This window comes from Miscanthus floridulus, chromosome 9 (genome assembly GCF_019320115.1).
Source record: "Miscanthus floridulus cultivar M001 chromosome 9, ASM1932011v1, whole genome shotgun sequence".
Taxonomy (NCBI): domain Eukaryota; kingdom Viridiplantae; phylum Streptophyta; class Magnoliopsida; order Poales; family Poaceae; genus Miscanthus; species Miscanthus floridulus.
The window spans coordinates 121,088,896-121,104,647 of record NC_089588.1 but is presented as its reverse complement, the minus strand read 5'-3'; the positions used below and the strand labels follow the sequence as shown (position 1 = coordinate 121,104,647).

Below are 15,752 nucleotides of genomic sequence, written 5' to 3'. Positions count from 1 at the left end.
TTCACCACGCTTATCACGTGGTGCTCCACCACCCTGTTGGTTTTGCTGATTCTACACCAATGTTTGCATGAGCAGATGAGCTGCATCTGTATTGCCAAGAGTTGTTCAATAGTCGGTGGTGGTGGTGGTGGATGTGGGGGAACACCTCCACGACCTCGGCCTCTTTCTCTTCCAGACATCTGCTTATCAAATATTCAAAATTTATACATTTCCAGGTTAGAATACATTCTGAAATTTTTCTGGACGAGTCTCAACATCAGCAGTTCTGTAAAACAGTCATATCTCGAGTTCCAGAAATCCAAATAGGATGTACTTTATATGGTTTGAAAGCTTACAAAATTTTCGACAACTTTTATTCAGACCACTTTCCCAGATTCTGTCGTTAGATTACTCAAAAACAGGATACAACCGAAACTGTTCCCAGATTCCAGACTGCGCAGCAACTTTAACTTGAAACAGAGATATCTCACGAACCAGATCAGATATGGGGGTGATTCTAGAGGCATTGGAAAGATAATTAAGTCTAGTTATTCCCATAAAAATGTCATAATTTTTGGTCATATATATTTTAATTGGCATTAAGATAAAGACAGACTGCTCTGAAAAAAATAGATTCCGAGAGAGCAAGATGTAACAAACCCAACTATTTATTTATTGACCCAAACTTTAATATTCTTAAATATGGAACTTGCGAACATACCCACAAAGTTCCAGCACACATTACAAAGATCCAACTCATGCATAAACATAATAACAAATCAACTAAACACACAATGTTCACACCGCACTAAAAAAAACTCAACCTGACTTGACTCACTCGTTCTACTATCGTGTTATTACATAAAGAGGGACTCCAACATCTAGGGGCGATACTTATGAGGAAGCTCCTCATACATCTTTGGCAAATTGAGGCACACCCTTTGTTCGTCTATCACCTGCTGGTGCCTCTTGATTGCTTTCTGCTACGCCTTCAATTGATTCTCCAATCGGCGAATCCTTGACACAGACTCATAACCAAAGTGTACCATCGCTTCAGTGGTTGGATCCGTGCCCTGCGGGTCCATCATCGCCCATCCCAATTCTGGGTGTTGATGAGGAAGGAATCGATATTGATCATCCTTCATGTCCTCAAATCGGCGACCACGGAGGCCTATGCAAGCTTCAGCGGCTGCATCTTCTATGCTGTCCTCCATGGTAGCGCGGTGACCATGGTGTGCGTAGTTTGAATCCAGCTGATACGCGTCTTTCTGCTCATCCTTGATGGTGATGCACACCCTAACCTTCCAGTAGGTGTCTTCAAGAGGGTGTGTATGCTCTAGGCAAGCGTATTCTATAGCTGCATCCCAATCACTGTAGTATGTCGGAAGTAGGCTCATGAGTCAGTGATGTGATACAAAGAATTCACATCTTGGCTTATACCACACCTTTATTGTCCACCCCAATGGCGGGATCGGCTCATCCTCTTCAACAATGTCTTCCTCTTCATTTTCAGACAAGTCAACGATCTCAACTTCTTGAGGGTCATCCTAGGCTGGCTTAGGTGTGGACTCAGGTGTTGGCGGTGTTGGCGAATCCAATTCCTGTTCCTGAGGTTCTTCCTCCTCAGGCTCCATGGACAAACCTTGTGGTGGGTAGTACCCCCCAGTGCTGATGCGGGCAGTCTTGTGGGCACGAGGCATCTATAGAATTAGATTTAGTTAGATTAGGTCAGAAGCAAAAATTTTCATAATAGAATAAGATGAAAGAAGCATAAACTTTAGCAGATACCAAGGGTGAGACAGAAAGCATGAAATGAGTGGAGCAAAAGAAGCTAAAAATGACCATTGCTAACTAGACTTGCGTCCTACAGTCAACACGGCTCTGATACCAATCTGTCACACCCAATTTTAAGGATAAAATGGGGTGCAAAACCTTATGTGCGCCCAGAGATCAGTCACACACATAAGCCGACAAATTATGAATAGTATCATCACCAATGTTTATTAAATCACGAATAAGACAGAGTTATTACATAAGTATAGCGGAAATAATAAAAAGATCTATCGTGGAAGCTCCAATTCACAGGGACGTCGACTGGTTGACCACAAGTCTAGTAGTCCTCAGGGAAATCATCATTCTCAAGGTCATCTGTTACCCATCTGGGATTTTTATCCAAATAATGAAAATAAACAAGCGTAAGTACATGTCGTACTCAACAAGTGTAACACGGGGTTCATGAGGCTCAAAAGGTTAGACACAGGTTTAGCAGCGTTCAGCTTTTAGTTGTCACAATTTTAGCTTACGAGTAGCATCAAGTTGTTTCAATTCCCATTGCCAAACACATGATCAAATGTAAACATGAGTAATGAATAGCATAAACAGATATTACGTAGTGATCATCTATTCCATAAGGGTTCCAAGGCCGCTCGTGACTGTGAGCACGACTGATATACCAGTTTTACACTCTGCAGAGGTTGTACACTTTCACTGTGAGTCATGATTCCCATATGCCCAGGTTTATAACTCCCAAAACACTTCCAAGGTGAGCAGGCAGGGGTCACTATGAAGCCTTTCAAAGGTTCGTCTAACAAGTTAGGGCCGCTAGGTTTCTGTGGCCTACGAATGTAGAGCTCCCCTTTCGACAGGCACAATAACGCGCAACCTATACACTGACGGATAGAGGCCGCACTATATCCAGCCCGGAACACACCCCTCTTGCGCCATAAAGGTAACCACTAACAAGCTAGAAAAGGTCCTCATACTGAGCTAAAGCCAGAGCCATGTAGCCCTCACAGCTGTACTATAAGTCCCGGATGATCACTTACAGATAAGTCCTTAGGGAGAGGAATCTAAAGCATTTAGAAAGTAGCTAAACACTCCAGCCCCCTGTTTCCATGTTGCTAAAAAGTCATGTTTTAATGTTTATTGCATATACCATTAGTCAAGTTACAAGATCATGGTTTAATTGAGCGCTAGCAAAGTTACCCAAATGCATAACCCATAGGTGACAAGGTAGTATTTCAATTCTAGGAAATCCCTATCAAGATGACACATGGAATATGAATTTAATGAATTAAAGTGATTAGGAAACATGGATGATCCCATGCTATACTTGCCTTGAGCAATGTACTCCTGCTGGTCCTGCTCGTCAAAGTCGTACCCTTGACCTTCCGAGAACTGCTCACCGTCTATACTCGATAACCACAGCAACATACAAGCATCCAGGAGCAATCATGCAAAGCAAACAAGGCTACAGATTAGAACAGTACACCAACAGCAAAGAATCAAGATGAAAAGTTTGGAAAACGAATCTATGTCTCGCTATGAACACACAGACGCGAAGATCACAAAAATCGGATCTAAAACGGAAAAGTTATAATTTATACAAGATTTCCTATAGACAAATAATAGATTAGATCTAAGCTCGAATTATAAAAGTTGGAAACCTACTTTATAGTAGCATAAACGTGTAGATTACTTAATTACGAACCTAACGCAACTTGAACGGATCAAATCGGAGTTAAAACGGAGAAATTATGGCTAAAACAAGTTGAATGGCAAAACTGTAAATAATTGAAAACGTATTTCAGTCCAAATGAACGAAAATACGCTGTCGAAAGAAAGAAACGTAAACTGTGAAACGTGCAAAGGACCGCGGGTTAACACCGAAATAATTATAAGGGTGTAACTGCAAAATCGGCATCGAAAGGGTATCTTTAGATCTGAGCCGTTGGATTAGAAACCGACGGCTGAAAACCGATCTGGCGGAAATAGAAAGAGAGAGAGAGCACCGGAACAGTGCCGGCGGTCATGCCCCGACGGTAGCGCCATGGCCGGCGTGCTGGAGCTCGCAGTTCCCGGCTTGCAGCGCACTACTCGATGAAAGAAAAATACAGGGGGAGAGAGGAAGGGACGGGGATCTCACCCGAACTGGATTGCGCGAACGGGAAGCAGCGATGATGGCTCGGTGCACGGTGGCAGCGGAGGTCGGCGGCGGCGCTCAAGCGAGAAGCGGCTGCAGCTGGTTGGCGAAGAAAAACGGCCACCAGTTGGGATAGGGGATAGAGGAGAGGTGCGGGCGCTATTTATGGGGACGGAATTTCTTGGGCGCGACGGCACCTCGGATCGTAGAAGCTCCGGACTTCGGCACTGGCGCGGAATGGAGTCCGGCTCTGCTACGGCGAGAGGAAAGGGGCGGGTCTGACTTGCGGGCCCGGCCGGTCAGCTACGGAGGAGACGCGCGGGCATGGCTTGTAGCTGGGCGCGCGACTGGGCCGGGGGAACCAGGCTTTGGCCCAAGCGGTGAAGAGCGCGGGACGGCTCTGGAGTGGCCGAACGGAGCACTGCAGGGAGAGAGGCGCAGGCCGGCGCGGGAAAAAGATGGGTTGCAGCAGCATGAATGCACATTCATTGTTGTTAACCTTTATTAAATTTTAATCTGGCATACTCTATTATTCTTCCTAAATTTAAATGCTCACAAAAATGCTTAGTAAATCAATTTTTCTCTAATTTCAACTGTTGTAAAATTTAGGGTGTTACATCAGTGCAACTTCACATTTCATTTATCTGGTAATACCATTTTATATTATATAGGAAACCGTGGAGAGCTCTAAAGCTAAAAGAAAAACAGCAGCTGAAGCAATAGACATCTTGGCGACTGCATACAGATCCTCCAGTTATTTAGAGAAAACGACAGAACAAATTGTTGAAATGAAAAACATGGTAGGTTGAGCACCCGTACCCACTACTGGAAACGAGAATACCGCACTGACTGCAAAGAGCAATGAGAAATGTATAATTGACCAATCTAAGGATACTTTGACTGCATAAACAATTTTTGTTACTCCTTAGTCCTTAATTACTTCTATAATAAGACGTGTCCTCTATATATATTACAGGATGGAGCTTCATTTAGGAGGAGGGAACAAGCAAGCTTCGCCGCAGAGCTCCTTGTGCTCACAAGGAGATCATTCTTGAACATGCACAGGGACATAGGATACTACTGGATGCGTTTGGCCATCTATATGGGCATTGGCGTATGTCTAGGCACTATCTTCTACCAAGTTGGCTATAGCTACAGTTCTATCCAGGTAATTAAACTGGTTAACATGATTCAGTTAGGGCTGTATATTTTTTTGTATCTGTTAAAGTGATAGTTTCTCGGATTTTGCAGAGTCGATGTGAAGTAATAATGTATACAGTTGCACTTTTAACTTTCATGGCTATTGGAGGATTCCCGTCTTTTGTAGAAGACGATAAGGTTAGGTTGATTCTTCACTCACCCTTGGGTTTGAGATTGGGTCTCGGGCTACAGAGTTCAGACACTTAATCAAAAAAAAATTTCAAGTCATTTCGACATAGGAAAACATATGCTTAATAAATTATAAAATTAAACCAAAAAATTTGGATCGCCCAGGATTCAAACACGGGTATCAGGGGCTGAGTTGCGGGGTCTTAACCGTTGAGCCAGTAGGAGGCATTCAAAAAGTGTGGAAAAAATAAGTTACTTATGCTGTAACCGCTACACGGCAATCACTACCGGTTTAAAGAATGGCCCGGCAATGATGTACCCCCATCACTGTCGGTTTCTACTTATAACCGGCAGTGATGTACCCCATCACTGTCGGTTTCTAATTAGAACCGGCAGTGATGAGGTCTGGTATAAAAGCCCGCTGTGGGTTGAAAATTTTCAACCCCGCGCCAACCGTTCCTAGCCCCACACTCCTCTTCTTCGACGCCGATGCCGGTTCACCGCCCCAAGCCGGAGCACCCGTCCACCGCCCCCCGCGCCGCCGTTCCTAGCCCCACGCTCCTCTTCTTCGACGCCGAGGCCCGTGCACGGCCCCACGCTGGAGCAATCGTCCACCGCCCCCCGTGCCACCATTCTCAGCCCCGCGCTCCTCTTCTTCGATGCTGACGCCCGTGCACCACCCCACGCCGGAGCAATCCCTACGCCGTCCACCGCCAGACGCCGGAGCACCGCCGAGGCCTTCAGGAGCACGCGCGGACAGCTGCTTTCCCACCCCTAGGGTGAGTGCGTGGCTCACTGCCCACTAAGTGTTCGATGAAATGCCCCATGGTTGTTGTCTTCCCAATAGCAGCCGATTCCTATTCGATTGAGTTACATGTTGTTACTCCTTGGTTTAGCTATAGGTAGAGTGTCAATTGATGGATTCTTGTCAAATGTGTACACGTATAATCGCTATAGGTAGAGTGTCAATTGATTTTGATGGAATGTATAGCATGCTTAAAAAAAGGCATCTATAGATGTTTGTTCCAGAAAAAATAGTTAAAAACAACTTTTAAAATTGGCTCAGCAGCAGCAGCAAGTATGATTACTAAACCACAATGATCTCCGAATAATAGACTGTCCAATTATTGAGATTATTTTTTTATCATGTCAAGGATAAAGAACATTAAATAGATTTAGTTTAGCCATATAACTTGAATAATAACTCTTGTTCAGTGAGTTACCATTATCACTTACCACATGCCTAATTTACTTAAATGTATAGGCAACCATGACATGGTATGTAGTGCATGTTGGTCACATGCCTGGGATTTATCGAACTTGACAAGATTGTTATGCTCAAGTCAATCGCTACCCTGGTAATTTGTACAAAAAATACAACACAGAAGCTGAAGCTTTGAGGGCCTACTATAGTCATCCGGCCTACCTTGCAAACCATGGGCAACCGAACTACTATGGTCCAATGAATGTAAACCATGGCCATCCGCTGGCACTAGAGATCAAAGAGAAGCCACCCGCCAGAGAGGTGAAGATTAGGAGAATTGCTCCTTGGTCTTGAAAAGATGTCATGCTTTTATTTATGGCTATGGTCATCGCTTTTCTTATTTGGAAGTTGATGTAGGCTTAGTTTCGTAGAATAGTAGGTGAACTTTGTTGTATGTGGTCAATCAAACAATGAATTTGTTCTAGGTGAACATATGCTATTATTTGACATTGTTGTATGTGGACTTATTACTAGACTTTGCATTAAAAATATTATATATATATGAACACATGCTATTAGTAGTTGTCCATGGCCAAAACTAACTATGATCGTGTCACTATCATGACTCATCGTCGCCTGTTACCCCGTTGCCGAAGAACTGATCGATAACAAGAAGCGGCTGATATCGCTAGGACAGGAGAGCCGCATGATTTGACAAATGGTGACGGTGTCAATCAGCTCAGTGAGAACGAGCAGCCATGGACCTTGTCCGGCCTGCTCGATCTATGTCAAAATGACCAAGATGTCCAGGTAACTTTGGTATCTTGTCACTATGTAGCCACATACGCTAATCAATTGAGAGGGTCATAGCTTACTTGGTGTCTCTAGCAGGAGCCTCCGCTGGCCGAGGAGCTAGAGGGTTCGAGTAGTAGGAAGGCTAGATCCAAGTGAGGCGTGTCAAAGATTCCTGTTGGTAGGAATGCACACTGGCACATTACTGAGTTTGATGAATTTGGGGATGCACTCTCACCGCCTATAGCTTTGACCAAATACAAGACTATCCTCGGGTTACTTGTTAGGGACTTCATCCCAATTAAGTACAGGAAGTGGATTGTTAAAGATGATGACCGGTGGAGGGTTCCCAAAAGCGAGAAGAATTACATACAGGATGTCAAGATCCTTGAGTATTTCACTTTCCCAGCCAAATATGACAGGGAGTTAGTCAAGAAAAAAGCAAAAGAAATCATGGGGACATGCTTCAATAATTTCAAGGGGACATTGTACAAGAATTTTGTCCTCCAAAATAAAGAGCTAGATTTCGATGGTGGACAGTTTAGCAAGCAGAAGGACTTCTGGTAGGCTTTCATGGAATACAGGTTATCCAAGGAGTACTTAGAACTGAGCAGGAAGAATAAGGAGAATTCACAGAAAGCGATGAATCCTCATCATCTCGGCTCTCGTGGCTACGCCAAAAAGATGCCAGAATTTGAAGTAGAACTTCAAAAGATGGATCGCCTTGCTGAGGAATGCATTCAGCTTGAGACCGCCGATTGGGAGACCAGATCGGTATTATACTATACGGGGAGAAATGTACGGCACGCCGAGGACGGGAGCTTTAGCTCCTCAAATCAACCCATGAGCGAACTCATCCAGAGGATCTCCCAGGTAACTGAGGAGGTGAGGCAAGGGACTCGCACTTCTAATAGGGAGAAAGACGTGCTCACCCAAGCAGTCGGAACCAAGGAGCACCCTGGTCGCACTAGAGGAACCGGTGTTGTTCCTTGGAAACTCGCATTCCCCCAAGAATCTAACACTTACTGGAGCCGCTCGAGGGGTAGAGTGGAACATGAGGTAGAGTATTTGAGGAGACTAAAAGAGATGGAAGATAGAATGGAAGCATGGATTGAGGCAACCATTGAAGTACGAGTCGAGCAAATTTTGCTATCCAAGGGGTCAGTAGTACCACAAAACCCTACTCCTAGTGCCTTTAGCCTACAGTTTAGGGGTTGCAGCAGCTGCGGATCGACCCCGCTCAATGAAGAAGAGGCAAATGTGCCTCATCCAGTGGACGACATCACTAAACCTGTCAATGTCAGGTTGTACATCCGTTAGGAATGGACAAAGGACAAGGTGGCGCTCAGCCAGGCCTGGCCTACGGGAGACGGAACAATTAATGGCCGCCTAATTCCACTGGGGTATGCTCGCGTCACCATTGATAGAATACTTGATAAGAAGTATAGCAAGATACCCATTGAGTACCCTATAGCGGAAGACAGACCGAAACTTGGTCAAAACAAGGGCTCTCAAGTGGCCTAGCGCAAGCGCTTCATTAAGCTTGACCATCAATTGTCCTCTGATGATGAGGACGACTGCGAGTCTTTGCCCACCCATGATGACCACTCACCATCTCTCAATAGAGATCACTCCCCTCCTCATCCAAAGCCATCACCCCCGAGAAGACAAAGGTCTCCTTCTATTCCTCCTCGTTCGACTCCATCTTCATCAGCCCTGAGAAAAGAGATTCCTCCTCCTCCTCCTCCATCTTCATCAGCGCCGAGAAAACAGAATTCTCGTCATCATCCTCCTCCACCACCTTAGCCTAAAACAAGATCAAGGACATCCTCGCAGTCACAGAAAAGGTCATTGGATTCGATCGCTAATGCTCCCAAAGTGGACCAACAGAAAAGAAAAAGGCCGTTCAGTGGCAGCATTACCACCTTGATAAAAGAAAAATTTATAGCGCACATCTCAAAGGAAGATTGTGTTAGTTTCTTCAATCTATGTGCCTCACTGCCTCTGTTTTTGTTGAAGTCTGAATTCAAAAGGCAAACACAGAATAAATACGCTACAACAAGAGACGAAGAAATACACAATAAAGATTTAAGGAACATTATGATGTTAGTCGAAGACAACCCTGATTTAACCATGGAAGAGGCCGCGAACATCTATTATGATGTACAAGGGACGGGAACACCAGCAATGAAGTATGAAAGGGGCAATCTTTTGGTTCCCAATCATGAGTATAAAAATCTGACAACATATATGCGCTAGTTACATGAATATTACATGGCTTAAGCAATAGAGATGGACGACTTTAGTTTTGATGTTATTATTCGTTCGCCACATGTTTTCCAATATCCTGAAGAAGAGAAGTTTGATGTTGAGTAGGAGTGCTTGTTCCAGCTATACCAGAAACGCTCTCTCGATGTTCAAATGTTGACGCTGTGGACTATATAAGTACCCTACACGCACGATATTACAATTAACTACTCTCTCGAGACACAAATTGTTAACTTTTGAGCACTTCCCATGATTTTATGTAGGTGTATAGCAAAATTTTGCGTTCTAAAAAGCAAATGGGATTACATAGGCGTCTTGGACCCCATGCATGTCAATGAGAGGACATGTCTAGGCCTTATTGGATGTGACGTGGAAGACCTGAAACAGAGATTGATTGCTATTTTCGATGAATTCACGATGAAAAAGAAAACCCACATACTTCTAGCCTACAACTGCGAGTATGTGTTCTTGGCTATTAATTTTATGCTTCTTTTTTTGTTAAGATTATTCGATAATTAGGATTCTATGATTGCAGCAACCATTTTGTCTTCATTTGTGTTAATCTTGCTAAAAATCTGCTCGAGGTGTGGGACTCGAAGAAAAAACCATTTCATCATCTCGATGCACTGGTGGCAGTGCTGAATTAGTAAGCGATCCTAATAACTATTATTTTCTAATCACACATACCGCTTTCTAATGTTTCTCCTTTTAATGTTGCTCAGTGTCCGAAGAAGACATATCGGTGGGACGCCGGTCCCATTCAAGGTTGTCGAAATGGAGGGGAAGTACCTATCACAGCCGGCGGGAAACAATGAATGCGGGTTTTATGTAATGTGGGCAATGCTTCGCTACATCAGTGGGATATTGGAAGAAGCCGATAAGTTGGTGTGTATAATCCTCATTTCATTTATGTCTGTTAATAATTCAACAAAATGATTTACTATTCCTCTTTGGATATCATCTTTTTTGAATGATAGCACAAGAAATATAAGCATGAAAGGCTGCTAGACATGGAGATCGTCGCACTACAATCGAAGCTGACAAAATTCATCTTAGCCAAGGTATTGGAAAAAGATGGAGTATTTTCCATTGCACAATCCGTGAAGTACAAGGACTAGTATGGCCCAGAGCGGCTCGCTAGATTATTGTAAGAAGTCCGAGAAGCATGTGTGAAGTCCAAGAATATTTCTTTTTTATTTTGAGGGATTGAGATGTGGATAAGAACATTTGAATTGTAATCGTAACATTTATAATTTTTAATATTGATGGACCTATCGTCTACGTAGCGTATATAAAGCGAAACCCGATTCCACGAAAAAATATAAATTAAAATAAATTATAAAACAATAAAATACGAACGGGCCATCACCGCCAGTTAGCAACAAGCTGGCAGTGTTGTCGTAACCATCACTGCTGGTTAGAAGCAAACCGATAGTGTTGTCTTGCTCAACACTACCGGCTTGAACCATGAACCGACACTGATAGTTACAAGAACACTGCCGATTTGATCCATGAACCAACACTGATATTTACTACAACACTACCGCTTTGATCCATGAACCGACAGTGTAGGCTTGCTCAACACTGCTGGCTTCAGCCAAGAACCGACACTCTTAAAGCAACTATCACTGTCCGTTGGCACTACAAACCGGCAGTGTTGTTCAACTGGACACTGCCGGGGGAAGCCAGGAACCGACACTATTTCCTGTAGATCAGTGTCGGTTTTTAAGGACCGGCAGTGATGTCAACCCCCCATCACTGCTGGTATGCCACTGTCGGTTCAAAATCTGGCAGTGAAGTGGGTTTTTGAACCGGCAGTGATGTCCATATCTAGGGTAGTGAGAAGTAGTAGTAGAGGAGAGGAGAGGAGAGGAGGCCAAACAAAAAACAGTGATCATATATAAAAATAGTGACCACCTGCTGCCAAACATAGAGTAGAGGTAGAAGTAGAAGTAGTAGTAGAGGAGAGGAAAGGAGGCCAAACAAAAACAGTGATCATATATAAAAACATTGAACAGCTGCTGCCAAACATAGAGTAGGATAAGTAGAAGTAGAAGTAGAAGTAGAAGTAGTAGTAGAGGAGAGGAGAGGAGGCCAAACAAAAACAGTGATAAATATATAAAAATAGTGAGCATATATAAAAACAGTTGGCATATATAAAAACAGTGAGTATATCCAAACACAATGGGCATATATAAACAGAGTGGGCATATATACAAACAGTGGGCATAGAAACTAATAGTTGGCATATATAAAACAGTGAGCATAGGAACAGTTGGCATATATAAAACAGTGGGCATATATAAAACAGTCTATTTTTAAGAGTTCAAGAGCCATCTAAGTTTCATGCTGGAATTAATAATACAACAAGCAAGCAACTTCTTAGTAATACAGCTGTAGCATAGAAATTCTTAATAATATAGTAGCAAGCAACTTCTCTCCTAATAATACAGCAGCATGCAATTTTTATTTTAATCACAATGGCAGGGCTTGGGCAATATTTTTTAAGTAAGCAGCAGGCTAATCAGTTCACTAGACTAAGCAGCTGCCAAGCATGCAATGAGCATTTACGCAAATAAGCACACAAGCACTCACAAACCAAGGCAATGCACATTGGGTGAAGCATCAGGAACTTGTGTAACAAAGAATACTGCTCACATCAGCAGCAAGGTTTCACAAGACAACAACTGCAAACAAAGGTTAGGGGGCTTGTGTACTAAATGCAAGTGCATATGCGTATATGGGTCCGTTCAGATGAACTTGTTGTGGCTGTGCTGCACCAATACTTACTCCTAAATATCATGTATCCTAGAAGTTACATGGAAATGGAAAGCAGCATCAAGCTCATAAGACCTAATAACATGTCATATCTAAAAACAAGCCGATGACTGCATTGCTCACTATTTCACTGTCATATCTAAACAAGCTCAAGCAACAATGCACATATCTAAAAACAGTGGGTATTTCTAAAAACAGTGAGCCTTCTTGCAAGTTGCACTAACCGACTCAAGTTGCACAGTGAGTCTTTCCTCACTTAAATTTAAAATTGGTAGAATACTCATCACACAGTTTCATGTTGTAATTAAATGTAGCACCACACACCCTAAGGAATGACAGTTCAATCGAAACTGAATGGAACTTCTACTGGCCACTGTGAATAATATAAGCATGAATTGAAACTGAATGGAACAAGTGCTGGAGCAGCAAGCATCAGGAACAAGTGCTGGAGCACACAAGCAGCAAGCAGCGAGCACTGACAAACCAAAGCAATGCTCATTGGGTGAAGCATCAGGAACAAGTGCTGGAGCAGCAAGCTTTAAGCAGCGAGCAGCAGCAGTGGTGGATCCGATCCTGTCGGTTGTAGGGGAAGCTATGAAGGAGTCTGCACGCCAATGGAGGTGTGCGGACACCAGAGCGCATGGGTAGTCAGGCCGCGCGCCGTTGGAGGTGCGTGGACTCCAGATCCTAACGGGCAAAGGGGTGGCTAATCGAGGGAGGGAGCGCAGACGCTGGAGAGCTCGGGCACCGTGGCCGCTCACTGGGGGAGGGAGCACGGACGCCGGAGCACACGAGCACCGGCCCACAGGAGGTTGTAACACGCTAAAATTTGCATGATTTCAAAATAGGAGAAATGATTTGATTATGCATATGTTTGTGCATGCAAAGGTAGAAAATAATATTTTTTTGTGAAAATAAAATCAACTATAAGGTATAAATACATGATGGTGCATTCATGCTGCTGCATATTTGTTTTTGTGATGACTGTATTTGAGCAAAACTTCAAAAGGATTCAAATTAGATTTGAATTTGTATTTCAAAATTGATTTGGAAAATTAGTTTAGAAAAAGAAAAGGAAAACTTACCCTCTCCTTGGTTTTTGGCCCAGCTTGGCCTGGTTTTCCCACAGGCCCGGCTTCCATTTCGACGCCCCACGGCCCAGCCCAGCGCAAGCCGCGCCGCTCCCCTCCTTTCTCTTCTCTCTCGCTGACGGCTGGGACCGCCCTGTTAGGGTTTTCTTCTTCCTGTGTTCGCTCCGGACTCCACCGGAGGAGTCCGCTGCTGCTCCGTTCTCCATCATTGTGGCGTGATCCACAAGTTCCATGCCCTCTTAAATAGCAGCCCTGCGCCCGTGCCACCCTCACCTAGCCCTAATCCAGCCACAGCGTCGCCCTGTGCCCTAGCGCCACCATCCGGATCTCATTGAGAAGGAGTTTGACACCGCCATGTTGCCTAACTGCCCCGCCTTCACTGTAAGCACCACTCTGAGCTTCTTCTTACTCTTTTTGTCGCTGTGGTTTTGTCGGCACGAAAATGTCGACACACAGCAAGCCAGAAGGATATGCTTAGGATGAGCCCGGAGTTCCGCTTGGCTTCAACACAGGGTTAACCGATCCTGTGAATTCCTCCTGAGGCATGCCAGTCAATTTGACCTACAATTGACAAGGAGAGAAAGTTTATCAATAATTTAAGGTGAAACATGCTGGTCTTTGCCCAGATAGTTCCAAGTGTGCCGCTTCGGGAGCAGGCAGACGAGAAAATCGACTAAATAGCCGATACACGAAGAAATCGGCTGTTATGGACAGTAAAGCTTATGGATTGCAATTGATTTTATGTTGCTAAGTACAATGCCCACAGATGTAAGTGAAATCATTAGCTAGATGGATATTACCAATATGAATCATTGAGCCGATGAATCTAATCGAGAAATGATATAACATGCAAACAAATCGACTGTCTAGTATAAATGGATCTACAAACACTCCGAATCTAATATGTTACCATCAATAGTGAGGTTCGACCGGATCGATGACAGCTACGATGATAATAACAAACTAAAACCTTAGAATCCGTAAAACCATCTACACATCGACAGGCTTTCCGAAAGACATGCTATATATGTGAAAACTCAAAGCGGATCGGCTAAATAGCCGATTCGAGTGAAGATGGACTACAACATGCGAACAATCGACTATTTAACACAGTCAAACCTATAAACTCATCAGACCTAACCTGCTATCTCTAACGGTGGGGTTCGACCGGATCGATGCAGCGGTGATAAAGACAACAAATCAAAACTTCAAAGTAAATAGATCTACCTACGTTTAACAGAATCATGTAGGCACACTGTAGGCGTTAAAGCATAGGCAATCGACTATTTAGCCGATGCACGCAAAGCAAATAGTTAAGGTCATGCCTAATCGAGAACAAATCTACTAACTAGCATCCCCAATGTATAGTGCCATAAGTGGGGATCAACCGGATCGTTACAGCCATAATAACAAACTATAGACCAGATTTAACTAACCAGCAAACCCCTTCAAGATCATACATGCCTTAACCGCATACTATGCACGAACAAGATCGAAATAGAACAGCCAATGAAACATAACACATCGCTTAGAGTAAGAAACATAATTTTGTGACAAAGCAAACGATGGACTAAAATGATATGAGGCCGATCTAGATCAATGTCGACTGGATAGATTGATGTTGCTGCAAGCTAATAACAATAAGAACATCAACAAGATCGGTAACTTAATGAATCTACCCAAAGGACGCCACCCTTAGGTAGAGCCGATAACTTGACCTTAATCTAATTCGAGCAGTGGAGGTCGACCGGATCGATGCAGCCGTACTTGAATTAGACAAGTGTTGATAACTAACTTATACTAGAGTTCACAGTGGAGGTTGAAATTAACCGATGCAGCCATACAAATAGAAGTATAAGCCACGACGGTACTTACAGACAAGCCAGAGGTCGGCCGGACCGATGCAGCCCTGCTTGTTGAAGAACTTGCCGGGATCTACTCTACTACTACTTACAAGGGTTGGCACGGAGCCAAAAAAAGTGAATTGTATTTGTTTGATTGGATGTCATTTACAATAGCTGGGGTCCAATATTTATACCCAGAACCTAAGCATGAATCTTACTTAAGTATGACTCATTATAATCTTTGGCATAAGAGAAAATATTCCTAATTTAAGATAACTTGGACCCTAATCTTTCCCTTTTTGTAGAGTCCGACCTATTTTTCCCGACGCCAACCGTAGCTTTTTGTCGTTATCTGCTGGCGTTATTCGAAGAGAGCTGATTCCAGTACTGCATTTGAATCAGCTGATATCGACCTTTATGCAATCGATTCCTTGGTGACATGATCTTGGGAGCTTTGAGTTCCCTCATTCTTCTTTCCAAATTCTGGTGTAAACACATGCCCCTAATTTTGGGATAAAAGTAATTTTATTTCAAAATTATCATGC

The 15,752-nt window shown here is 43.5% G+C and overlaps 1 protein-coding gene across 1 annotated transcript in view; it reads left to right on the top strand.

Moving 5' to 3' along the window:
• Positions 1-5,308, top strand: part of LOC136480763 (ABC transporter G family member 1-like) — a 94,884-nt gene extending 89,576 nt beyond the window's left edge. Inside the window, exons 6-8 of the mRNA XM_066478221.1 lie at positions 4,573-4,701; positions 4,878-5,069; positions 5,153-5,308. Of these exons, the coding sequence (XP_066334318.1) occupies positions 4,573-4,701; positions 4,878-5,069; positions 5,153-5,308 (477 nt within the window). The remainder of the gene's footprint in view (positions 1-4,572; positions 4,702-4,877; positions 5,070-5,152) is intronic.
• Positions 5,309-15,752: the final 10,444 nt, after the last annotated feature.